Consider the following 25,335-nt stretch of genomic DNA (forward strand, 5'->3'; position numbering starts at 1 on the left):
ATATATATATATATATATATATATATATATATATATATATATACATATAAAGATATATATATATATATATATATATATATATATATATATATATATATAAAGATATATATTAAAGATATAAAGCATATACACTTACGCTAGCAAAGAAACAGTTGGAAAAACAATTATCTGCACCTGGCAGGTGTTGTAGGCGGAGCAACACCCTCAACAGACGCATGTCAAATTTGACAAATTACCGAGGTGCCGCGTTTCCATTTTTCCCAAAGTTTCTTCAAGTATTTTCCAAAAAATTAAACGCCTTGCATAATTATTTTGAGAATTAATGGATCAAGTTTATACATGCCATGACTAGTATTCACGTTCTTGCCAAAACTTTCCTTTATAAAACTAGACTCAGTGATGTTTTTTCTTTGCATTGTTAGTGTGTGTGTGTTGTTATATATATATATATATATATATATATATATATATATATATATATATATATATATATATTTTTTTTTTTTTTTTTTTTTACTTGTTTTCCAACCGTTTGTATATTCGCATGTACTGTCCTGCTAGCAAATATATTATAAATTTCTTCACTATATCAGTCCTCTGAAGTAGAGGAAAGGAGTCAAGTTGGACCTAGAAAGGGGTTGGGTAGATGGCATGAAAGGGGTATTGAGAAGGACCAACATTTACATATCTTTATATCCAGAAGAGGCAAGAGCGAATGCCAGTTAAAAGTGAATGACAGTGCTTGTGAGGGTTTGATATGCTGCTGATGAACCATCTTTGTGTATGAAGTGGATATTACTGTGGAGGTTTGACTGCATTGGTTGTTCCTCTGCTATTCAACTTTTAGGGTAGAACTTTTGCAGTGATTGTTTGTTTGTATTTCATGTAGAGCCCTACAATTATAAGAAGTAATATCAATGTTAAAATAATATAATTTATACACAAAGCACACACACACACACACACACACACATATATATATATATATATATATATATATATATATATATATATATATATATATATATATATTATATATATATATATATATATATATATAATATCTATATATATATATATATATATATATATAATATTATATATATATATATATTAAATTATTTTAATTTAGATTAAATTATTTTAATTTCGATATTACTTCCACAACTTGTAAAGCTCTACATAAAATACAAACAATCAATGCAAAGGCTTTACCCTAAAAGCTGAATCACACAGACAAATAATGATTAGCAAATACTAGCTTCAAGAAAAAAAAAACCTTTGAGTCTTGTAATGATTGTTTTTATTATATAAGCGAAGTTTTACGAGCTTTCTACAACTAACTGTTATCCTATCTACTCAACAGGGAATTCCAGTGGCCGTGATTGTAGCTCTAATCTGTGTACCAGTGGTCACAGGTGACAAGCTACCCAACCAACAAAATGGATTTCACAGCAGCGGATCAAGAGGAAACAGACATCACGAGACTTCAAGGACGTCCTCATTAAATCAGGGATCTTTAGGGCCTCATGGGCAAGGAGGTGGAAACAATGGGTTTGGCTCGAGGTTGTCAGCCTCTAGTTCCTACCAAGAGGCTTCCAGTATCTTTGGGGGAGGGGATACGTCTTCAAATTCTATCAGTCAGTCTTATGAACTGCCTTCCACGCTGACAGCCCCTAGCCAAACCTACGGAGCACCTCGGCAGACTCAGACATCACAGTCATTAAGTCAGAACTATGCACAACCTCAGACACAGACAGTAAGTCAGACCTATGACACACCTAAACAGACTTTGACACCGTCACTTTCACAGACATATGGCACACCTCAATCCACTCAGCACAGACAGGTGAGTTTCCCTATATACTAGAAGTTTCACCCTCATGGTAAGTAGAGGGAAATGTTCTTAGTTTTTGCATGCACTGTAAGTTACACTGTGATGCCTTTTACAGTTTTCCAGCGATATGAAAGGCTTGTTCACTTATGGTCATTTCTGGAAACTTTCTACTACTTCACTAAAATGGATATGGTGCACCAAACCTCAGTTCATGTGTGCTATGATCTTTATCCAGTAAAGGCTCATTGTATTGAAATATATGATAAGTTTTACTAGAAAACCGCCCACAAAGTTTTGTTTACAAATGTAGAAAGACTGTATCAAGTCGTGACACCTGCACAGCAACACGGATGAAATTTTACAACTAAGAAAATGTTGAAATATGAGTGAGTTGATGTTCAAGTTTCGGTGTTCACGTGAGATTTAATTTACAATTATCAAGACCAACGTAACAAAAAAACCGCATGATACATATAAAACAAACAGCACTTATAAAACTCTTATCCCAAAAACTGCACAATATTGTACGTATAAAATAAACAGCACTTATAAAGCTCTTGTCCACAGACAAAGTTGCTACAACATTCAGACTTGAAAATGAATGAGAGTTATAATGATCAAACACCTGTAATCTAAACACACTGCGATGTAGCAGAGCAACTGATGAGACTAACAGCTGCATCTATCCCGAACATTTTTGTAGCAGAGTCTGTTCTGTCCCAGTTCCCTGTTACACAGAATTCAGTTGCTTTCTTCAACTTGTATATCATCTCCATAATATAGAACATAGAAAACATACCGGAAGACTTTGGTAAAAAAGCTAAAAATTACTTGCATGACTGCCTTTTAATCTGCCTGTCAAGAGAAGGCTTCTGCAAGACACTGTCTTGGATTTAAATAGATAGCGTAGCCTGTTTATTCAATATGACTTCCTGCTAGCTTTGCTAACTCTCAAATGCACCCAATTAAGTTAATTACTGCATATCAAGTCGTTAATTATCATCATATTTCTTTATGAAAAACTGAACTGAAACCATCTGCAAACCTTTGTAATTCATACCTACAAAAACTACCCCTGTAATAAAAATAGAGAATGAAAAGTTGCACACATTAAGATTTGTGATAGGAAATTTACACCCACACCCAGTATTAGCTACGAGTTTGTTGGCACACACTATGGCGCTGGAACCCGGGGCTGCTGTCTTGCCCACCCTCCCGATTCCCTACCTACCCGTCCCCCACCCAGGGTGGACAAACAGGTTTGCAGGAGGAGGGTGGATGTCTCCCCTACCCTCCCGTTCCCCTACCTACCTACCCGGGGTGGACAAACCGATTTGCAGGGGGTGGGTGGCTGTGTCATGTCTCCACTATTGTCACCCAAGGAAGGCAAATTAGATCAGATCCTCTCGGATTTTATTATTATAGATGATTAGCTAAGCTAAAGATTTTTTCAAAATCTAACTAAATAACAAAGATACAAATGCAATGGTAATGCAACTTCATATAGTCTACCAACGGTCCTAAAATTTTCAATAATTAGTTATCAGACTTCATTCCCAAGTAACTGATTAATTGTCCTTTGCCAAACAATAGACATGAAATAAAAGTGGATATTCATATAGGCATGAACAAGTGAACAACTCCTTGAATTCAGTCATGAAGCAACAGCAGTCAAAGCAAACTCAAGCGAATTCATCAAGCATTCAAAGGTAAGACATCATGCTAAAAAATGAATCTATAATTGAAACTTGTAGATAGCATACACATAATGTACTTCCAACCAACCTGCCTATCTACTACATATCTACATACTGTTTATTACCAACCTCTACATACATATTTTCAAGAAAAAATAATGAGCAGTTTCCTGTGACAGAGGGAGGGTTGGCCACTTTCATACTTTACCTACTGAGTTGAACTGAACTGAATATAGAATTTAGGCCCGAGGCCAAGCACTGGGACCTATGAGGTCATTCAGCACTGAAACAGGAATTAACAGTAGCAGTTGCACTATGAATCAATTGTTAGGAGAGGGTGGAAAGTACAATGGAAAAAAGAGAATATGAAAGGAGGTACAATAAAAGGAACAAAAGGGATTGTAGCTAGGGGGCGAAGGCACTCTGCAAAGAACCTCAAGTAATGCCTACAGTGCACCACGTGAGATGCACTGACGGTCCTATCCCGCTATGGGGCCTACTGAGCTGTGGATGAACACCAATTGTCAAAATTGATATCTCATCAGCAGTGAGTCGACAACCTGCACTATTTACTTGTAGCGAGCACTCTTCTGCTTCCTGGTAACAAAGGACCCTCCTCTCTAGGAATTTACGTCTTTCACTCCTTTTAACCAGCTCTTTTTCCCTCATAAATTACACACCCTTTCCACTAGCCATAATCCTCCATTCCTTCCATTTGAGGAAACTTAAGAAATCACTCTGATCCATACTATTACCATACCAGTGATATATATCTAAAGTGTATATATGTCTATGTGTATCAAAAGGTCACAATGGCTCAAAGGTTATCAGCCACAGCTGACCAGCTCCACCAAGTAGAGATCCAAGATCGATCCCAGGGCCTAGCAATAACTTAGGCCCATTTCCTGGAAAATACGTCTCGCCTCTGTTGAACAAAGTACTTTGCAGGCAGTTTTGCAGGCAGTTTACTCTTTTGGGTTGCAAGCAGTGGGGAAAAGAGCATGAAAACCACAGCCTTAACCACTAAGAGGAAAAGATATATATATATATATATATATATATATATATATATATATATATATATATATATATATATATATATATATATATATATATATATATATATATATATGTGTGTGTGTGTGTGTGTGTGTGTGTGTTACAGGCAGATAATGAAACCAGGCGTTTCACAAACTGCCTGAAATCTCAGGCAGATAGCAAAATGCACTTAGGGACATTTGATCCCCCAGGGCTAGTGCTAAACACGGCAAATACAATGGCTCACCTACATTGCTTCGCCATGTTTAGTACTAGCCCCTGGGGGGCCAAATGTATTTCACCGTGTTTAGTACTAGCCCCTGGGGGATCAAATGTCCCTAAGTGCATTTTGCTATCTGCCTGAAATTTCAGGCAGTTCATGAAATGTCTGGCTTCGCTATCTACCTGTAACATATACTGTATATATATATATATATATATATATATATATATATATATATATATATATATATATATATATATATATGTGTGTGTGTGTGTGTGTGTGTGTGTGTGTGTCTGTGAGTGTATGTGTATGAGTGTTTTTCTGAGCAACTGATGCACTGAATATTCTCCAAATTACTTTTTTAGCAAATATAAATGACTACAGTGCCATATCTCTTATTGCCTCCATTAATGAAACTGGATGGTATGTTTTTAATCAAGGGTACTATGTGTGTGCATGTATGAACTATATTCCTATAACTCATGAAGGGATAAAAAGATTAGGTGAATCTTGGTAGATCTATCTCTTAGGTGATCTTCTTAGGATGCTGAACCTTTAGGGGAGATATCACCTCAGAGTTGACAATCTATTGTTGTCAAAATTACCCATTCCTCATTGGACGGGCTGATATCGTACTCGGCTAGCACTCTCCTAGGTCCGCGTTCGATTCTCTGACTGGCCAATGAAGAATTAGGGGAATTTATATCTGGTGATAGAAATTCATTTCTCGGATTCCACAATAAGCTGTAGGTCCCGTTGCTAGGTAACCAGTTGGTTCTTAGCCACGTAAAATAAGTCTAATCCTTCGGGCCAGCCCTAAGAGAGCTGTTAATCAGCTCAATGGTCTGGTTAAACTAAGGTATACTTAACTTGTCAAAATTACCTTATCTGTTGTAAGACGGATATATGCCAGGTAAGATGCCTCATTACTGGCTGTGTATCTGATGCATCTCTTTTCTGATAAATTATTAAAGTAATTTCCCAAAATCAAATTAACCAAGAATAACCTTTAAAGGTCAGAGATAAATTATAGTACAGATCTTGTATTTTGTGTCTTCTTCCCTCATATAAGTATTCTAAAAGGTTTTTGTATTTTATGTCCATTTCCCTCATCCTCCAAAATATTTATAAAACGTATGCAACCTGGGCTGCACCTGAAATTTTTTAATAATAATAGTATGTGTAATTTTTTCAGGCCTCCTCACAAAACTACAGGGTTCCTATATCAAAAAACAGCCCATCTTCATCATATGATCCTCCAAATCAATCTTCTAAGTCCTCAAGTACACAGCAGTCCATCTCTCAAAATTATGGTGCACCTTCTCAAAGTTACAGTGCACCTCAACAGCAGCCACCTCAAAGTTATGGTGCACCTCAGCCTTCTCAAAATTTTGGTAAACGTCAGCAACCTTCTCAGAGCTATGGTACACCTCAGCAACAGTCCACTCAACGGCCCTCACAAAGTTATGGCACACCTCAGCAACCTTCTCAGAGTTATGGTACACCTCAGCAACAGTCCACTCAACGGCCCTCACAAAGTTATGGCACACCTCAACAACCTTCTCAAAGTTATGGTACACCTCAGCAACAGTCCACTCAAAGGCCCTCACAAAGTTACGGAACACCTCAACAACCTTCTCAGAGTTATGGTACACCTCAGCAACAGTCCACTCAACGGCCCTCACAAAGTTACGGAACACCTCAACAACCTTCTCAGACTTATGGTACACCTCAGCAACAGTCCACTCAAAGGCCCTCACAAAGTTATGGAACACCTCAACAACCTTCTCAGAGTTATGGTACACCTCAGCAACAGTCCACTCAACGACCCTCACAAAGTTATGGCACACCTCAACAACCTTCTCAAAGTTATGGTACACCTCAGCAACAGTCCACTCCACGGCCCTCACAAAGTTACGGAACACCTCAACAACCTTCTCAGAGTTACGGTACACCTCAGCAACAGTCCACTCCACGGCCCTCACAAAGTTACCGAACACCTCAACAACCTTCTCAGAGTTATGGTACACCTCAGCAACAGTCCACTCCACGGCCCTCACAAAGCTACGGAACACCTCAACAACCTTCTCAGAGTTACGGTACACCTCAGCAACAGTCCACTCAACGGCCCTCACAAACTTATGGCACACCTCAACAACCTTCTCAGAGTTATGGTACACCTCAGCAACAGTCCACTAAACAGCCCTCCCAAAGTTACGGCACACCTCAACAACCTTCTCAGAGTTACAGTGCACCTCAGCAACAGCCCTCTCAAAGCTATGGTGCTCCCCAACAACCTAGTCAGAGTTACAGCCAACCACAACAACAATCTAAACAACAACCTTCTCAAAGTTATGGCACATCTCAGCAACAGTCCACTCAAGGACAGACTTCTCAAAGTTATCGTGCACCTAAACAACCTTCTCAGAGTTATGGTGCACCTCAGCAACAATCCATTCAACAAAAGCCTTCTCAAAGTTATGGCACATCTCAGCAACAGTCTCAGAGTTATAGTGGACCACAGCAGCAGCCCTCTCAAAACTATGGCACACCTCAACAGCAGCCATCTCAAAGTTATGGCACACCTCAACAGCCATCACAGAGTTATAGTGCACCTAACCAACAACCCTCTCAAAGTTATAGGACACCTCAACAGCCTTCTCCAAGCTATGGCACACGTCAACAGCCCTCACAAAACTTTGGTGGTACACAGCAACAGCCCTCTCCAAGCTACAGCACACCTCAACAGTCCTCTCAAAGTTATGGCACATCTCAACAGCCCTCTGAAAGCTATGGTACACGTCAACAGCCTTCTGAAAGTTATGGCACACCCCAACAACAACCTTCCCAAAGCTACAGTGCTCCCCAACAACAAAATCCTTCCCAATCCTATGGGGCACCTCAATCTCACCAAAATTATGGTGGCCAACAAAGCACTCAAAATTATGGTACAAATCAGCAGTCGTCTCAAAGCTACGCAGCTCCAGGGGCACAAAACAATGGTTATGGGAACCAGAACAGTGACAACAGCTATGGAAACCAAGGTCACATGAAGGTAAGACATACTTCTATCCTTTCTGAACCCCCATGCTTTACTGTCCTTGAACCTCGTTTTCGTTTAGATTTTATAATAGCACACTAACTCAGGAACTTTGTCTGCTAATTCCTCATGAAGCCACTGAAAGAAATTAATGGAAGATCTGTCAACACACAGAAAACTCCTTTTCCTAGGGTGTTTGGAGAAATGATAAAATATGAAACCTCACAAATTTAAATCTGGTAAACTTCCATCAAATCTGGTGAACTTTCCCTACAAAACAGCCAGAGTTAAATGTTAAAGCAGAACATAATGGTAGTGTGATTATGCCCGCATGAAACATTATTCTGATTATACTACAAAAATTACAGTAAATGCAATACAGCATACTTGCCAGAAAAAAATAACTACTTGGTTCAGCTATAAACAAAAAAGCAATATGATTACCATAGAATATGAATGTTCATTTACCTATCAGTACCAACACACACACATACATACCTAAAGAGACCAACTGTTTTGTGGTAAAAACTTGCCTCCATATACTGTATCTTGACACGAAAGGATGATTAACAAAACAGAACAGTCAAATTTAAAAGTTTTATAAAAATGGAGCTTAGTACAAAGCAAAAACTTTTCTCATTCAACTATAATATTAATTGCTTTCTATCATGTGCCTTCAAACTATGGCAAAATTTCCTTCTTTTCATTTGTAATTTTACCCACAACCACAAACATTATAACCTGCATACCAACAAAGATACTTTTTATATTCCAGGGTATGCCTTACGGGTTTGATTATGCTGTCAACGACATGTATACGGGCAATGATTTTTCTCAGAGGGAATCCTCTGATGGAAACGTCGTGATGGGAGAGTATCGTGTCAAGCTCCCTGATGGAAGGACACAGATTGTGACTTATACCGCAGACCATGAGAATGGATTCATGGCCGATGTCAAGTAAGGAAATGGTCTTTGGAGGCTTAATTAAAAATGTATTCCACTGAAGAGACATTTGACTTACAATTCAACCAATTTGAAGTCAACAGTGTTGCCATTACGAGGACTTTCCACAACAAATTTTAGTAAAAATTCCAGAAAACCTTGGACATTTTGAGTGTTGAGAATAATCACGACATAACTGAATGACCTAAAACTATTATCCCCTTTTGATGGCTTCGTACCTGTAAAATATTTCTGCCCCGGGACATATCTAGTAAAGAGTGGAGTTGTTTATTGAGAGATGTTAGGGATTAGTGAATTTCCATTTAATTTTAAAAGCTAAAGTACCATTGGAAGGAGAAAATATACATTTTCTGTTGCACATATACCTTTAATAATATTAGTTCATAAATTTAGATATATTCTACGTCTAAAAAACCAAAATAGAATAAGTTCTCAAAAATCCTAATAAAATACAGAAATGAATCTGAGTACGAATGCTACAGCATCATAAATAATTAATGAATTTTGTCAAAAGGCTGGATGTTTTAGAAACTCTATATAGTTATGCCAGTAATGTAATGTAGAATTATTTTGCCTTCTATTGTTGTTTCGGACACAAATAAGAATTCTACCACTATTTAGTAGAGAACCAGCTTCAACAATAATGGCTAAAGTGGTATACATACTGTACATCAAAATCATAACTGTATCCATACTGTACATCAATATCATAACTGTAAATCATGAAGAACAAATAACTTCTATATTTTTACTACTTTCCAGGTCTTGCTTCATCACTTCGAGTGACTGGCTTGCCTACGCTTGAAAAGAAATCACTAGCCGTAACTGATGAAACCAAAAAATCTTAATGCATTTCATACATTTCAGATATGAAGGCGAGGCCCAGTATCCACAAGGAAATAACAATAACAATGGCTATGGCAATCAACAGAATACTCAAGGAACTAACAATTACGGTGGCCAACAAACTACAACGCTCAACAATGGTTCCGGAGGGCAGGGAAATTCTGGTGACAGCAGCTACGGCTCCTTGCAAAACCCAGGTCAAGATAGTTATGGAGTTCAGCAAAACACTGGAGGTAACAGTTACGCACAAAATCAATATACTGGTAGCAGTAGTTATGGACAAGGGAGTACAGGTGGAAGCAGTTATGGACGACATCCCAACACTGGAGGTACCGGTTACGCAGGACAACAAAATACAGGTATCAATGGATATGGAAATCAGTACAGCAACGATGCATCAAATGCTGGGAACGGGAACTATAAGCTGCAAAGCACTGGCAGCAGCAGTTACCAAGGGCAACAAAATTCTGGAAGCAGCAGCCATTATGGAGGTCGACTAAATAACATGGGTGGCAGTAACTATGGGGGCGGCAACTTCGGAACAGTGACTAACAATGGTCAAAGTACTTATGGCGGGCCGAAACAAAAGCGTAGTAGAATTAACAGCTTGTCAGATCTTATATATGTACTGCCAGTTTTTGATGTTCCCCCGAAAGTAGATACAAATTATATTAACGGGTAAAAAAAAAAACAACTGAAACCTGAGGGACCTAATACGAGAATAATCATTCTAACTCTGTTCTTTTCTTTCAGAACACTGCTATCTTAATCAAATTATCTCCCAAAAACTGTCGCATAAATTCAACAAAAAGATTTGCAGAATACTGACGTTTGCCTTGCTGCACAGTTACTGATATTTTCTATTTGCTTGAATTTCAGGGTATGCATGATGTGAAAATATGGAGCGGCATTTTCCCTATTAAGAATGCAGCACCTTCATTACAAATGCATGCACACGTTGGAATGCCTACCTGTCAAGCATGTTGCCTATCAGGTATTTCTATCTTGGGTTTCTACAACCACGAAGGAAGCAGGAAGAGGATGGTTGGAGAAAAGATCTGTTTCTCTCTCTCCCTTTTTTGCCAAGAATAGGATAAAAGGTCTTCTCACATGAATGACTGGGTATCTATTCATACGTAGGGTATAATATATAACTACCTTTATGTTGTGCCAATAGCTTACATTCCCTGGATGCTTTCAAGTTCACTCATTCTATTGAAACTTCTTCTAAAAATAGAAATAAGGCTCATTTTGTAGATGACAGGACATTTTTTTTCAAAAAAATCGTTCTATAGAAACCTTATAACGCAATATATCAAGAAGGTGAAAGTGTACTTAGAGCGCCAACTAGTCGGATAATATTACTAGGATTATATTTAATGATGTTATTTATGTTTTGAATTTCTATCAAACCCAATAGGCACAAAATTCATATCCATACATAGATACATACATACATTTTATATATATATAAATATAAATATATATATATATATATACATATAACATATTCATCTTTAGTATAATAGGGTTATTACAATGTTAAATTCTGATTACAATATGTACAGCAATGATCTCTTATTTTTGTTAAATAAATTTCTTAAAGAACACAGAGTGCTCTCTTACCTACTATTCGTGTACCAATTGTTATTTACGACTTTTCAAAAAGTTAAGTATATATTAGTTCTACCAGACCACTGAGCTGATTAACAGCTCTCCTAGGGCTGGCCCGAGGGATTAGACTTATTTAACGTGGCTAAGAACCAATTGGTTACTTAGCAACAGGACCTACAGCTTATTGTGGAATCCCAACAAGCCTCTTGTATATTAAAGAGAGGTAACTTTTGGAAAAATATAGAATATCAAAAGTAGGAGACAAAAATTCCATTTTTATGAAGATTTTTGAGGTACAGAACAGTACATTTTAAAAACAATACAGAGTTTTTTGAATTTCAAGGGCCACTGGCCACTCAGTTCTTGAGACTGGTTACATATGCTGTCCTTGCAGATCTTCTGTCCAGATCTGCATCCTATACATTTCAAACCTTTTTGTCAGCATTTAAAATAGCCTACTGTAATGAAGGTTTCCTCCCTTGGGCAAGGATTAACATCAAGTTAATGGTGCAGGTCATCTACGGAAATAATATCATTATCAGCTACTCTCTTCTAAGCACACCCAAAAGGCCGGTTTACTATAAGACAATATTTATGTTGACTTTTTCCAGGGAACTAAAAGGTGTTCCCAACCCACCATTGGTATGGAATTAATAAATGGCCCTTGAACAACTGAGTTTTTAGTGTATGTCAATGCTTTTGCATATTTTACAATAGTAAATGTTCATTCTGCAATATTAGTTCCAACATTGCACTTCTTATTCCAGTCATCTATTCTTACAGACTATATTACTTTTGGAGAGTTTGTCCATATTCCTGCCTGTTTCACTGACATAAGAAATGCTGCAATTATATCAACAAGCAAGGCACAGAAAAGATGGAGCAATCTGATCCAAGAAATGAAATCCACTAAACAGGGAAGAGGTACTTAACGTGGTAGCATGCCATGCAATCTGTCCTTTCCCCTGGGACTGATCAAAGAATCTCCTGTATGACAGTATGAACACTTTTCAATCGCCTCATGTGATAAAGGTCACGAGCAATTATAAAAGGAGGAGAAATTGCTGACATTTATTGTAAGTAAATTCTGTGAACAGCTGGAGGATGAGTAGTACCAGCTGACTTACCCTTGCACGGTTTAGACATGGCTTGGGCTTTGCAAAGCTTATCAATAAAGACAATGCAAATCTTAAAGAGGAGGACCCAAAGGCCCCCAAAAATGCCTCTTTCTGTATCTTTGGAATGCCCATTGTGCCTCCTTGCACTATTAAATGCCAAATGAAAGGCAGATCAGTCCTTACAAATATCCCACGTTAAGCACTGAGAGTATATTCGACTCCTACAAGAGCTGCATAGCAAATTTGGGTCTCCCTCAATGCTGGCAACGAAGTCTGATTCTAGAACACTTGCTTCCCAGACAGTGGCGTAACACACAATTGTGTCCCAGGACAAATCCGTCCTTGGATAACTGCGTACTTAAGGTAATATCTGAAATGTCTTTAGGAATTGAAGATAATCTTAAATTTTTTCAGAGTTTATATCTGCATAAAATACATTATCAAACTAAAAGGTGATCATATTTGAAAAATTTTTATTTCAGAAATCAACACATGTTTTCAACAACTAAATCACAAAGTCTTTGTGAGCAGAAATTTATTTTGTCTTCAGGACTATACCTTTCTAATAGTACCAAGGTTCGCTTATTTGCATTTTTATTCTTCTGTCGAAGTCAGTCAAAAAGGGGGTCCCCAATCACCTTACACTGTTTCTCGACGGAAACTCGCGGATTATGGATACCCTTTCCTTCGAGCTTGATCTGTTATAATCCTCTGTGGTATGTTATTTCCTTGTTTTCTTTTTCTTATAAATAGCAGTGTTTAGAGTTCACGCTTCCTTTGAAAACCGTAGGTTATCATCAGACACAAAGATAATGCATGGGAGCACAAATTTTATCAAATTTAAATATTAACTAATTCCAGTTAACTCTCTCTTTTCTTTAAGTAATAACAATATTAAGTTCCGTACGTAATTCATAATTTTGGAATGTGTTTCTTCACACAATCTACATCTATTTCATTATTTGTAATGGTTGTTGTTTTTATTTGTTTTGTTTTGGAGCGATTTTTTTTTTTTTTTTTATTTCACACACTGCCAAAGTTTGTCTCGATGGTAAAGTACAGATGTCCTTTAATGACAAAGATTGATCCGGGGCTACTGACCCAAAGCTATAATTGTTTTCCTTCTCACCATCCCCTTAGGGTAAACGCAGATTTCACAACGCGTGAGAAAAGATTGCGTCACATCGTCTTCACATTTTCATATGCCACCTCTAGCAATATTTAGTTACAAAATTGCCCTCAATTATTATAAGATCTATTTCTCATATAAAGTCTTCTTTTAGTGAATCACAAAGAAGTCTCTAAATGCCGATTCGCATAATGAGGACAGCGGGTTTGGCATCGGTAACGCAAACTCCCTACAACCTCTTTTGACGAAGTACGCTCGACATAGTACCATAGTGTGCGCTTGTGACAAAAAAAAAAAATCTCAGAATTTCTGAGTAGCGAGAGGTGGACTGAGGGTCTCGTCTTCTTCCGCCTTTCTATCTGTATGTAGTGTCAGGAGACTGCAGCTATTGCAGGTTAGGGTATCATATAGTAATGGGGTTGTGCTGAAAAAAATAAAACATTCTAAACAAACCAAAGTTCAAACATAAAAACTATAAATCAACTGACAAATAACCACTTTTCACGGAAAATCACTGTAACTTTGCAAGACCACAAAAAAGCCCCAATTCAAAAACTCTGTACCAGACCCCTCTCCTCTACACACACACACACACACACACACACACACACACACACACACACACACACACACACACACACACCTAAAAAAATTATATTTTCTGTGTAGGTAGAAGGTAAGCTACTTGACAACAGCTACCAACCAAATTAGCAGATAAACTAAGAATTGTGGAAGCCATACTGAAAGAGAGATAATCAAGACAGGCAAAAAATTTCAGAAACACTTACCAAACCCGCAACAGTTGAAGAAAATTACTGACCATATTTGCATAATTGCAGTAAGTCTGTCATGTTCTTCAGGGGATAACAAAGGGCGCTTCTTATCTGCTCCTGATACCTGCAGATTATCAAGATTTAGAAAAACGTGTCTTGTCAATTATCTGAAGTTGCAAGGGACTGCCAAAGACTATATGAACTGTATGTATTCTGACACAAAATCACTGTGAAGTTGATGCTTTCAATGAAAACGATTTTTGGCCAAGCATTAAGTAATTTAGTCAAGAGGATTTTTTATTCATTCTAGGTTAAAAATCACCAATCAAACATTTTCAAAATGTGTCAAATCAAAGTTATTTGCTTAAAAGACATCTAGAACGCCTTCTGTGCCTATTTCTGCATTCTTAAGTACAATACACAATGATCGTATTTCAAACAACTCTACATGCATTACGACATGGTTGGAAGATGAAAAGTTTGCATTACAGATCACAGCCAAAGCAGTTTCACCTGTCTAAAATTGTCTAAAAATCATAAGCTTTGTGATAAACATGTACTTTGTTTCTGTTTCGCTCTCGCTTGATCATGACTTTTCATATTAAAAACTAGTGAAATAACACTTTCCAAAAACTATGGCTACCAGTTCTTCACTTTTAACCATAAATCAAGAAAAAAGGAGTCATAAATTTTGACAACTCATTGATAAATATGGGAGTAATAAATAAAGGCATGGTTAACTGGTCGTGGCACATTGATAACAACCTAGAAGTTGACAAAGGGGTAAAAGATGTTACACTGTAGCAAAGATGTTACAGTATAGCTATAAGTAAATGAAAGCAGCAGACATCAGAATAATCAGAAAAATAAATGTGCCCATGACAAATTTTTTGATAAATGATAAAAATGTTTCATTACAACCAACTCAGTCATAAAATGCCCACATTTGCATTCGCGAATGTCCCTAGATACATTTTGCCTTCCTGACGGAAAAGAGCAATTGTTCAATCATTTGCCACCTTGATCCACTAGCAAAAACTAACCACTTTTCCGTATTTGCAAGTCTGTAGCCCTGTCAAAAGCTCTGTAAGAATTTGCCTAACTTTTTGGTGGCAAAATCAAGTCTCTATTCATCAACACACATTATTATAATAATTTCTCCAGTATCTGGATTAATATATCTAAGGGTGTGTCCGATAATGAAAATTTCGCAAGTGATGGCAGAACTGGAAGAGGGTACAAGTGAATGTGCAAGTACACTGAGAAGCATGCACAGCCCCAGGGTCATCCCAGTGTTACATGTACCAAGAGGAGACCTGTCGTTACATGCGAACCTGCTGGCTGAGCAGTCCTGATCAAAGGACTGGACAAGCACTGCGCAAGTGGACTGTGCTGGTGAAACACATTTGGAAGGGCAAGGACATAATCAGGTACTAAGCATGCTCAGTGAGGCTCATGCCAACAGCTGATTGGTCACCCATGAGTTTTTGTGAGCTGCCACCTCCCAGAGACTGGGAAAAGCACTCATTGAAACCCTATGGGACTTCCTGGGAGAGGTCTTCACCTTATTCTTCCTCATGCAGGAGGAAGATGAAGATAACAAGGAAGAGCTCGATGACAAGGAGGGTGGAAGGACAGCACTTGCATTTCTTCACTTTGCAGCTCATCTTGTTCTCCTTGAACACCGGAAGACTAATCAAAACTGGAAGAGGAGTCAAAGCTGTAACTGAAGAGGGACCAAGGGTATCTCAGACAGGATGCTCTACCACCATAGGAAGGTTAAGCTCCTTTGTGGTGAAAGGTGGAGCAATAGTAGCAGCAGCAAGCAAACCCCCCTTCTTAGCCAGCTAAGGAAGAACTTAGACCTGGTACCAGACTCATTTCCTGAGGAAAATGTGTGGTTAGCCCCACCCCTTCCTCACAAGGGGAAGAGACAATTGCAAAAATTTTCCCCTAAAGAACTACAATACCCTATCTGCGTAGCTTAGTACTAGCATGGGGAGATAAGGCACTCACACAAATGTTCACATCTCTCATAATACCTTTGAACTTGTTTTTTCTCCCTAACAAAAAATCAAGACATATAGTAAATATGTAAAGTCACCAATCGGCGCCAGGATAGTGTTTAGCGGCGCCATTAATTAAGTCTCCGCTGAGCTTGTTTTCTTTGGTGACTTCCCGTTTTCTTCAAGCTAAATTAGTCACGCCTAAAACGTGCCAGGTCACGCATTTTAATCATTTTTACTTTATGGTATTTATACGAATGTCACACATTGTGTATCACATGTTTCTTCATTCACAGGCATCAAGACTGTATCTATATTGTGTCTCTGTATGTTTCGTATTGTAATTGTACTCGTTCACTGCATATTATTGTTTATTGTTTCGACCTCAGGTCACAGTCAATTCCATTGTCTCTCACGGCCCGCGTCAGTCGGCCGCAAATATAAGCCGCCTGGATCTGTAATAAATCAGCAGTAACCTTTACCTGCTCGTTTCTTTGACACCTTACAGTGGTGACCCCCGGAGTATCCCGGAGCCATTAGCGGACTCACACGGCGACTCAGTCTTGGCTCCAGGATTTCTCCAAAAAACGCTCTTAGCGGCCTAAACACGGCGCTGTAACCAGAGTTTGAGCGTGCTGACTCGTCGGCGTACCCCACCAGCGTCACTAGCGGAACCACGGCGCACGAAAGTGCGTACTAGACGCGAGTATCCTACTCCAGTAAGGGGGTCAAAGGAGCGAGCATGGACGCGGATATCCCCTCCTTCATGCAGTTAAACGCGACCCGTGGACTCCGAGGTTTACCTACCTCCCATCGCAGCCGCGCCGCCCCGCATCGAGGCCCTCCCGCAACTCCACACCAGGCGCCCCGAACACACGACGGCGGGCAACACAATCGCGGGCCGCCCTCACCCTAAAGCTGCCGCCCGTTTACGCAGGGCAACCCATCGAGGTGGCTGCGCGGGGTGGAGAGCCACTTCAGAATCGCGGACCTCACGGACGAAATCCTACAGGCCGACACAGTGCTCAACGCCCTTCCGGAGGACGTGTACAACAAACTCATCTCGCGGGTACCAAACACTCACCCTCACATACAGCACCACAAAAAGTTCCTCCTCGAAGCTTGCTCCCTGCCCATCGCCGAGCGGGCCGCCCATGCTATCGACCTTGCCAATAATCCACGCCACGACCTCGAACCAAGAGACGCTTGGGGCATGGTCGTAGATCTCCCTGTCAACACCAGTCTCGGGTGGCACGAACAAGCGGCAGGAGATAAGCTTCGTCACGGGAAATTTTCCTTCGCCAACTCCTCCCGGAAGTACGCAAACCAGATCGCGCACCCCACACCATGCCTGTCGAGGACCTCATAGAGGCGGCACAACACCTCACAGACTCCGTCAAGGCTTCAGGCGGCTAAAACCGGCCACTCAGCCGGTCAGCTCCGGCCCAGCCTGAAGAGGACGTAGAGCAGCCCGTCAACGCCATCGCCAACAGACATCCACCGAACCACAGTAGACGGTGGTCCCCGGCTTCTGTCGCTATCACAAGTGGTTCGGAAAGGACGCCCGAAACTGCCTGCCGCCCTGCTCGTTCAACCGTTCAAAAAACGGGGTGGCGGCCAGCAGGACAGGCCGCCATGGCAGCCGAAGAACCCAGGGCCTCAAAAACAGTAGGTTTCTACGTCCGGCGACACCGTCTCCGGCAGGATGATGCTGGTCGACACAGGAGCCTTCAAGTCGGTCTTCCCAGCATCCAGAGAGGACCGCAACCAGACACCAGACCCGGCCGCCTTCCTGACGGCCGCCAACGGAACCCCATCCTCTCCTACGGCACCAGGCTCTGTCGATCTCCATCCTGGCCAGAGTTACTCCTGGGACTTCATCGTCGCGACGTAGGAACCCCACTCCTGGGGGCCGATTTTCTGGCGCACTTCGGCCTGCTGGTCGGCGTGGGGCGCAAGCGCCTCCTCGATACCGACTCCTGCGGTCTCTCCCGTTAACGGCGGGACCCAGACCCACCATCAGCGCCATCGCCCCCACCAGTATCGCACACCTTCTGTCGGAGTTCCCTGAGGTGTTTAAGCCCGAGCCCAAGTCCCCGGGCCCCAGCCAAGCACGGCATATACCACCATATAGTGACTAAAGGGCCCCGACACATGCAAGTTCATGAGCTTCCCCCTCAGCGCCTTCAGGAGGCGAAAAAGCATTCGCGGAGATGGAACGGATGGGCATCTGCAGGAAAGCCTCCAGTCCATGGGCCTCCCCCTCCACATGGTGCAGAAACCGGACGGCTCCTGGAGACCCTGGGCGACTACAGACGGCTCAACATTGCAACGGAGCCCGACCACTACCCTCTGCCCAATATGCAAGACCTTACGGCCTCCTTTCACGGGGCCAAAATATTCACTAAATTGGACCTTCTTAAATCTTATTTTCAGGTACCTGTTGCGCCAGAGGACATACCAAAGACAGCCATCATCACGCCCTTCGGGTCCCTATGTGTTCGCCTTCTCCACCTTCGGGCTGAGGAACGCCGGGCCACCTTCCAGCGGCTCATGGACAGCATCCTGGGGACCTAAAATTCTGCGTCTGCTACGTCGACGACATTCTCATATTTTCCAGGTCTCACAGCGAACACCAAAGGCACATCAAAGCAGTCCTCCAGCGCCTCCAAGAAAAACGGCCTCGTCGTCCGTTTTGACAAGTGTACATTCGGCATCCAGAAAGCAGAGTTCCTGGGTCACGAGGTATCTCCGACAGGCGTCCGCCCCTCTTACATCGAAAGTGGCAGCCGTAGCAAAGTTCCCCGACACCCACCTCCATCAAGGCCGTCCAGGAGTTCCTTGGGATGGTAAACTTCTACAGGCGCTTCATCCCGGGATCGCGCACCACGGCCCCCTGGCGGAAGTCCTAAAGGTCAACCGAAGTCCCTGTCTTGGGGACCCAGCCAGCAGCAGGCCTTTTCCCGGACGAAGGCCGCCCTCACCAAGGCAACCGCCTTGGCACACCAGGATCCCAAGGCTCCTCCAGCTGACGACAGACGCCAGTAACGTTGCCTGCGGTGCTGTTCTGGAGCAAATCATCAACGGCGCCCCAGCCCATCGCCTTCTTCAGCAAGTTCAATCCCGCAGAGTCCCGATACAGCACCTTCGACAGGGAACTCTGCGCGATGTACCGCGCAGTTCGGCACTTCAAGTTCCTCCTGGAGGGGACGCCCTTCACAATCTTCACAGACCACCAGCCACTGGTTCACGCTTTCACGAAGCAAGGGGACGCATGGTCTTCCAGACAGCAGCGCCACCTCTCAGCCATAGCCGAATTTACCTGTTCCGTCAGGTACCTCCCGCAAGAAAAATCCGTAGCAGACGCCCTCTCCAGAGTCGAGTTGAACGCAGTGCAGCTTGGTGTAGATTACCAGGACCTTGCCAGGGAACAGGCCGCTGACCCAGAAACCCCAGCATACCGCACCGCCATCACATCCCTCAAGTGGCGGGGTGACCCTCGCCCCGGAGGCCCCAGTCTGCTCTGTGACATCAGCACAGGCCAGCCCGCCTTGGTTCCAGCCTCACGCCGCCGCCAGGTATTTGACATCATCCACGGCCTCTCACCCCTCCGGCGGGACCACGGCCAAACTGCTTTCAAAAAAGTTCGTCTGGCACGGGGTGCAAAGGACGCCACAGCCTGGGCAAAACAGTGCCTGCAGTGCCAGACCAGTAAAGTGGGTCGTCACACGCAGTCGGGGGTAGGCGAGTTCCCACAGCCAGGGCGCCCGCCGCCACATCCACATCGGCGTCGTCGGGCCCCTTCCCCATCAGGCGGATCCAGATACCTCCTCACGGTGGTAGACCCGTTCAACGAGGTGGCCCGGCCACGCCCATGCAAGAAGCCACCGCCAGCGGCGTGCGCCGAGGCCCTGCTCTCCAGTTGGGTTAGCCGCCCCCGCGCCCCGGACCATCACAACCGACAGGCCCCGCCCTCTCGAGCTGTGGTCTGCCCTGGCTCAACTGCTGGGAACCACGCACCACACCACCACAGCGTATAACCCAGCGGCCAACGGCCTGGTTGAACGGTTCCACAGGTCCTTAAAGTCATCCCTCATGGCCCGCTGCACCGCCGAGGACTGGAAACATCAGCTGCCGTGGGTCCTCCTCGGGTTGAGGATCGCCCCAGAGCCGACGGCACCCCATCCGCAGCTGAACAAACCTATGGGAACCCTCGTGGTGCCGGGAGAGCTCGTGACGGATGATCGCCACTCCCCATCTCTGCAGAGGCTCCGCGGCGTGGCCGGCAAGTTCGCCCTTGCAGGCGCTCATACATCGACAGAGCAACCACCTTCGTGCCGCCACAGCTGTCATCGCCACCCACGTCTTCGTCAGAGTCGGCGCCCGTCCGTCCACCACTAACTAAGCCCTACAGGGGACCCTTCCGCGTGCTGGAACGGAACAGCAAGGCGTTCGGCTGGCACTTCCAGGCAGGAACGACTGGGTTTCCATAGACCGGCTAAAGCCCGCCTTCCTGTCGGAGAGTCCCGGCAGCGTCGCAGCACCCCTTCCGCCCAAACGCACTCCAGCACGCCCTCACCACCGCAGGCGCGGCCGCCCAGGAAGGGACCGCCCAAACAGCAGCCTCACAGGCGGGAGGCCCTCAGTTATCCTCAAGGAGCCGCGGCACCCTTCAGCGTCCCACCAGGGTACAGGGATTAATCAGACGCGTCCCTCGTCTTGGGGGAGTATTTGTAAAGTCACCACCCGGCGCCAGGATAGTGTTTCGGCGGCGCCATTAATTAAGTCTCCGCTGAGCTTGTTTTCTTTGGTGACTTCCCGTTTTCTTCAAGCTAAATTAGTCACGCCTAAAACGTGCCAGGTCACGCATTTTAATCATTTTTACTTTATGGTATTTATACGAATGTCACACATTGTGTATCACATGTTTCTTCATTCACAGGCATCAAGACTGTATCTATATTGTGTCTCTGTATGTTTCGTATTGTAATTCGTACTCGTTCACTGCATATTATTGTTTATTGTTTCGACCTCAGGTCACAGTCAATTCCATTGTCTCTCACGGCCCGGCGTCAGTCGGCCGCAATATAAGCCGCCTGGATCTGTAATAAATCAGCAGTAACCTTTACCTGCTCGTTTCTTTGACACCTTACAAATACAAAAACCAACAATTATTAAAAGTAATATCAAGTTTAACAAAGAGCAAAGCAGCCAAAGAAAAAGAAATTGGTGATGCAGATTAGACTGTGGTATTTCCCCACTACACTCCAAAACCAGCATTTAACTACCTTGTTAACAGTTCAACATCCAACCTGGCTTGCACTGAAGAATACTATGGTAAAAGTGCAGACAAAATTACACAAATTATTCCAATTTCTGCAGGTCATGGCCTGCTTAAAAACAAATCAAAGACATATTTCAACCAGATGCATCCTACCCTAACCTAACCTTCCCTTAACCTATCCTACCCTAAGGGGCCACGTCCTAAACTGGTGGTGGGGGGGGTTTCCTTTCACCCCTGCCCCTGGACCCCCAGTGTGACATGGGACATGGAAGAACATGTACACAACTCTTCTGAGGTATTACCAATACACCTACATAAAAGGCACTGGTTTGTGTTTCTGTAGGAACAAAGGATATTAGTTTACCAATACCAAATACTGGAATTTTTATGCTGTGTTCTCCAGTCTCCTAATATCCTTAATACAAATATCATACTTGAATCTTTCACATGTTTACTGTTATACAGAAATATTCACCAATGAATAGTGTTACCCACTTTAGCATTTTCAAAGTTCTTTGTTTATGTTTCAACAGCCACACAAGCAGGTCTCCCAATCAATTTTGATTGTCCTAGTGCGCTATGGGTAAGCACGGCTAGCACACTGGCATTTCTTTGGTTATTTTCATCTGAAAATGTGAGTACTAGAACGATGTTGAAAAGAGTGGTTGGTTCTTTTATTCTTAGTTTCCCTAATTAAATGGGATTTTGGAATTCAGGCACTGTTTGAAAAAAAAAAGGCTTCAGTTCTTAGTTACAGTCCCTTTGGGACCGACATGTAACTCGTTCCTTGGATTATTTCCTCTGACATTTTTTTTGTTTTTTAAAGTGTGTTTTGAACAGCTTCTGGCATTCACTTCGGTAGCTAATTAGTAGGCTAGGCTTAATTTTTGATACAACAGACCCCTCTTATATCTTACATTTATGCAGGACTACAGTGGGACACTGGGGTTTTTGGGTGTGGAAAGTGGAAAAAAGGCAAAATGCCATTATGTATTCTAACATTCCTACGGTACTTCTGCAAGTTCTGATTGTGATTAAGGTAAGCTTTACCAATAGTTTTATGGTTTACTGATGGTTTTTAAAATAACATCACACACTAAGTACGTAAGGACTTGGTACAAACCTGTTATTTGAGTTACACTGCCCTAGGTTAGGCTGGAGGGGGGGCAGGAGGGACAAAGCACCCCTGACCAAATAAGGATCAGGCAACCAAGGTTAGGTTATATTTGGTCACAACCCTATTATTTATTTTAACTTACACTGGCCCAAGTTAGTTTGAAGGTCATAGGGGGCTGGATATAGGTCAGGTAAGGACCTGGTGCCTAAAGTCAGGGTTGGTTAAATACATACTTGTACTACACTTTGTGTTTTCCCCCACCCAAAAGCCCGGGTTTCCTACTCTGGTCACCCATAATTTTTGGGCATAACCTAAGGGGGATCCTAGATTTCTAAAACTAGCCCACTCACTTGCTAACGAAATTAATGTCTGAAGCGTTCAAACCAAACATTATGGCCTACATTTTCGCTTGATTTTCACATTAAGTGTATTAAACATACACTAAGAAGCATTACAATAAAATAAAACCCTAAGAAAATCATATGTTAAACTCCGACTGTGATAATGGTTTTAAGTATAAATTTGGTGGTGTTCATAATTACCTGTTAGCCTAAGCCACCATTGCCTTTGGGAATAACCACACTCAGTGATGGGATTGTATTATATAAACTTCAAAATTTACCATTTCCAGCACCATATTTCCCCAGGCCTCATCCATATATATCCGCTCGTGTTTTTACCTTTTCAACTAGTTCTGTATACATACATGCATAAAGAAACAACATCACAACACGAAAAGATCAGTAACAACTTAATCACCGTACACAAGGATTGTTCACATAGAAAACCGACCAGTTGTTACGCAGTGTTACCCATGAAATTTGTTCTTTTCATCGGCACCTCTTATGATAAATTATGTATATGCACCATGCTTTCCCAAGATGTTCCAAAATCTATTACAGGGGTTCCCAAACTGGGGGTCATGACCCCCAAAAGGGTCATGAGCCCTTTTCTGGGGGTCATTGAGGGTCTAATACAGGGGTTCCCAGACCCTCGTATTGATTTGCTTGTAGCAAAAAAGCAGGTACATTCTTCACATTAAAATGTTAATAAATCAGTCATTGTTAATAAACATTGATAAAGATCAATGGAGATTATATTTTTCTCTCTGCTGTGATTAATATTTAAAATTTATCTGTGCCATTTAAAATTAGTACAATTTTAGAAGGCTTATAAATGTGGGGGTCATAACAGGTTTGGTACTGCTGTAAGGGGGTCACGTACTAAAAAAGTTTGGGAAACACTGATCTATTATAACACCTGTTCTCATTGCTGCGTCTCCATTGAAGATTTTGTTTGCTATGAATTCCTTGGCGCCTGTAATACGTAAACTCTGTTTTAATTTCAGTGTATTGCTCTCGTGGTTCAGAGTCTCTAAGCTTTGTAACTAATAATAGGAGCACAGGTAACTGCTGGCCCACGCTAATTTTTTTTCTTTTACGTTCAGTATGTTAGTCTTCGTTTTTTCTGGCACTAATTTCACTTGTAATTTAATGTAACTTTCAGCTGTAAAATTCTTTTATTCATGTCACCGGCTTTCCTGAACGCTGTCGATGCCAAGACCGTTACACTTTCCCGTAAGCAGGAAATTGTTTGTGAACTAACAAGTCACTATAGTTCCTTAGAATCTTATGCCCTTTGTCCAACTGCCACCTGAAAATTAGTGTTACTTCTTTACTTCCACACAGATCCTTGAACTGTTGCCGTTGTTGGCGGATTGGAAGATGGTTAGCTATGAAGCAATGTCCCCGTGCTTTGACGAAGTTGGCAGTCCGTAGATGCTGACCTGACAAACTGTAGCCATCGCCCACCGCCTCCTCTCTCTCTCTCTCTCTCTCTCTCTCTCTCTCTCTCTCTCTCTCTCTCTCTCTCTCTCTCTCTCTCTCTCTCTCTCTCTCTCTGGCCATCCCTAGGAGAGCTGTTAATCAGCTCAGTGGTCTGGTTAAACTAAGATATACTTAACTTTCTCAAAACAGACTTTAGGACGAAGACTGAAATTATATGGATTATGGAAAATTCTGCTCTTAAAACTTTGATGGATGTGGAGGTGGACAGTAAGCTTCTTCACCTGTAAAACCGAAGTACCTGACGTAGTCCAGAGACGGGAAACGCCAAATCCACTCCGAATGTTGGTTTATAGCCTTGAGCATGGTTGCCCTGAGATTAATAACGTCTTACTTAATTACAGGACTGAAAATATCAAGTCTTTCAAGAAAAAAATAAGACTTTCTTATTTTCCAAGTGTTATGACAGTGAGAATTTTACAGTTAATATGCAATATACTCCCTGACTCTCAGAATGTCTACATTACTGCATGTGGGACAAATGGATGTACTGGGTCTCACAGAGCGACTTCACTGCAGTGGGACAGGGAAAAAAATAACGGTAACTGTAACTGTAAAGGGAAAAAACTGTAAGTGGTATACTTGACTATACAGAAGATAGAGAAGGCTCGCAACAAAACTGATAGAGACAGCGTGGGGGATGTTCAGGATGTATGATATAGAAGTTTCTGAGTGAGATAAAACGTTGTAATGATGGAAGTGATGTGTGGGCTATGATCTGAAGTCGCAAAGTTACTGTTTTGGTAAAAAAAAAAAAGGAGCTGAAATGAGGGAGTTTAATGTCTCCATATATATTTAATATC

General features: G+C 42.1%; 1 protein-coding gene and 1 long non-coding RNA gene across 4 annotated transcripts in view; one reads left to right on the forward strand and one right to left on the reverse strand.

Moving 5' to 3' along the window:
• The window catches only part of LOC136852507 (pro-resilin-like), a 42,889-nt gene extending 31,737 nt beyond the window's left edge, over window positions 1-11,152 (forward strand). Inside the window, exons 2-6 of one of the 3 annotated variants that reach the window (XM_067127184.1) lie at window positions 1,367-1,849; window positions 5,994-7,853; window positions 8,614-8,795; window positions 9,669-10,006; window positions 10,527-11,151. In XM_067127184.1, the coding sequence (XP_066983285.1) occupies window positions 1,367-1,849; window positions 5,994-7,853; window positions 8,614-8,795; window positions 9,669-10,006; window positions 10,527-10,537 (2,874 nt within the window). In that variant the 3' untranslated portion in view covers window positions 10,538-11,151. Of the gene's footprint in view, window positions 1-1,366; window positions 1,850-5,993; window positions 7,854-8,613; window positions 8,796-9,668 lie in introns of all 3 variants that reach the window. The other 2 variants (XM_067127185.1, XM_067127183.1) reach the window with 2 other exon arrangements.
• The window catches only part of LOC136852512 (uncharacterized), a 172,059-nt gene extending 148,399 nt beyond the window's left edge, over window positions 1-23,660 (reverse strand). Inside the window, exons 1-2 of the long non-coding RNA XR_010857173.1 lie at window positions 23,369-23,660; window positions 14,297-14,405 (exon numbers count right to left, since the gene is read on the reverse strand). This is a non-coding gene — a long non-coding RNA (uncharacterized lncRNA). The remainder of the gene's footprint in view (window positions 1-14,296; window positions 14,406-23,368) is intronic.
• Window positions 23,661-25,335: the final 1,675 nt, after the last annotated feature.

This window comes from Macrobrachium rosenbergii, chromosome 25 (assembly GCF_040412425.1).
Source record: "Macrobrachium rosenbergii isolate ZJJX-2024 chromosome 25, ASM4041242v1, whole genome shotgun sequence".
Lineage (NCBI taxonomy): Eukaryota > Metazoa > Arthropoda > Malacostraca > Decapoda > Palaemonidae > Macrobrachium > Macrobrachium rosenbergii.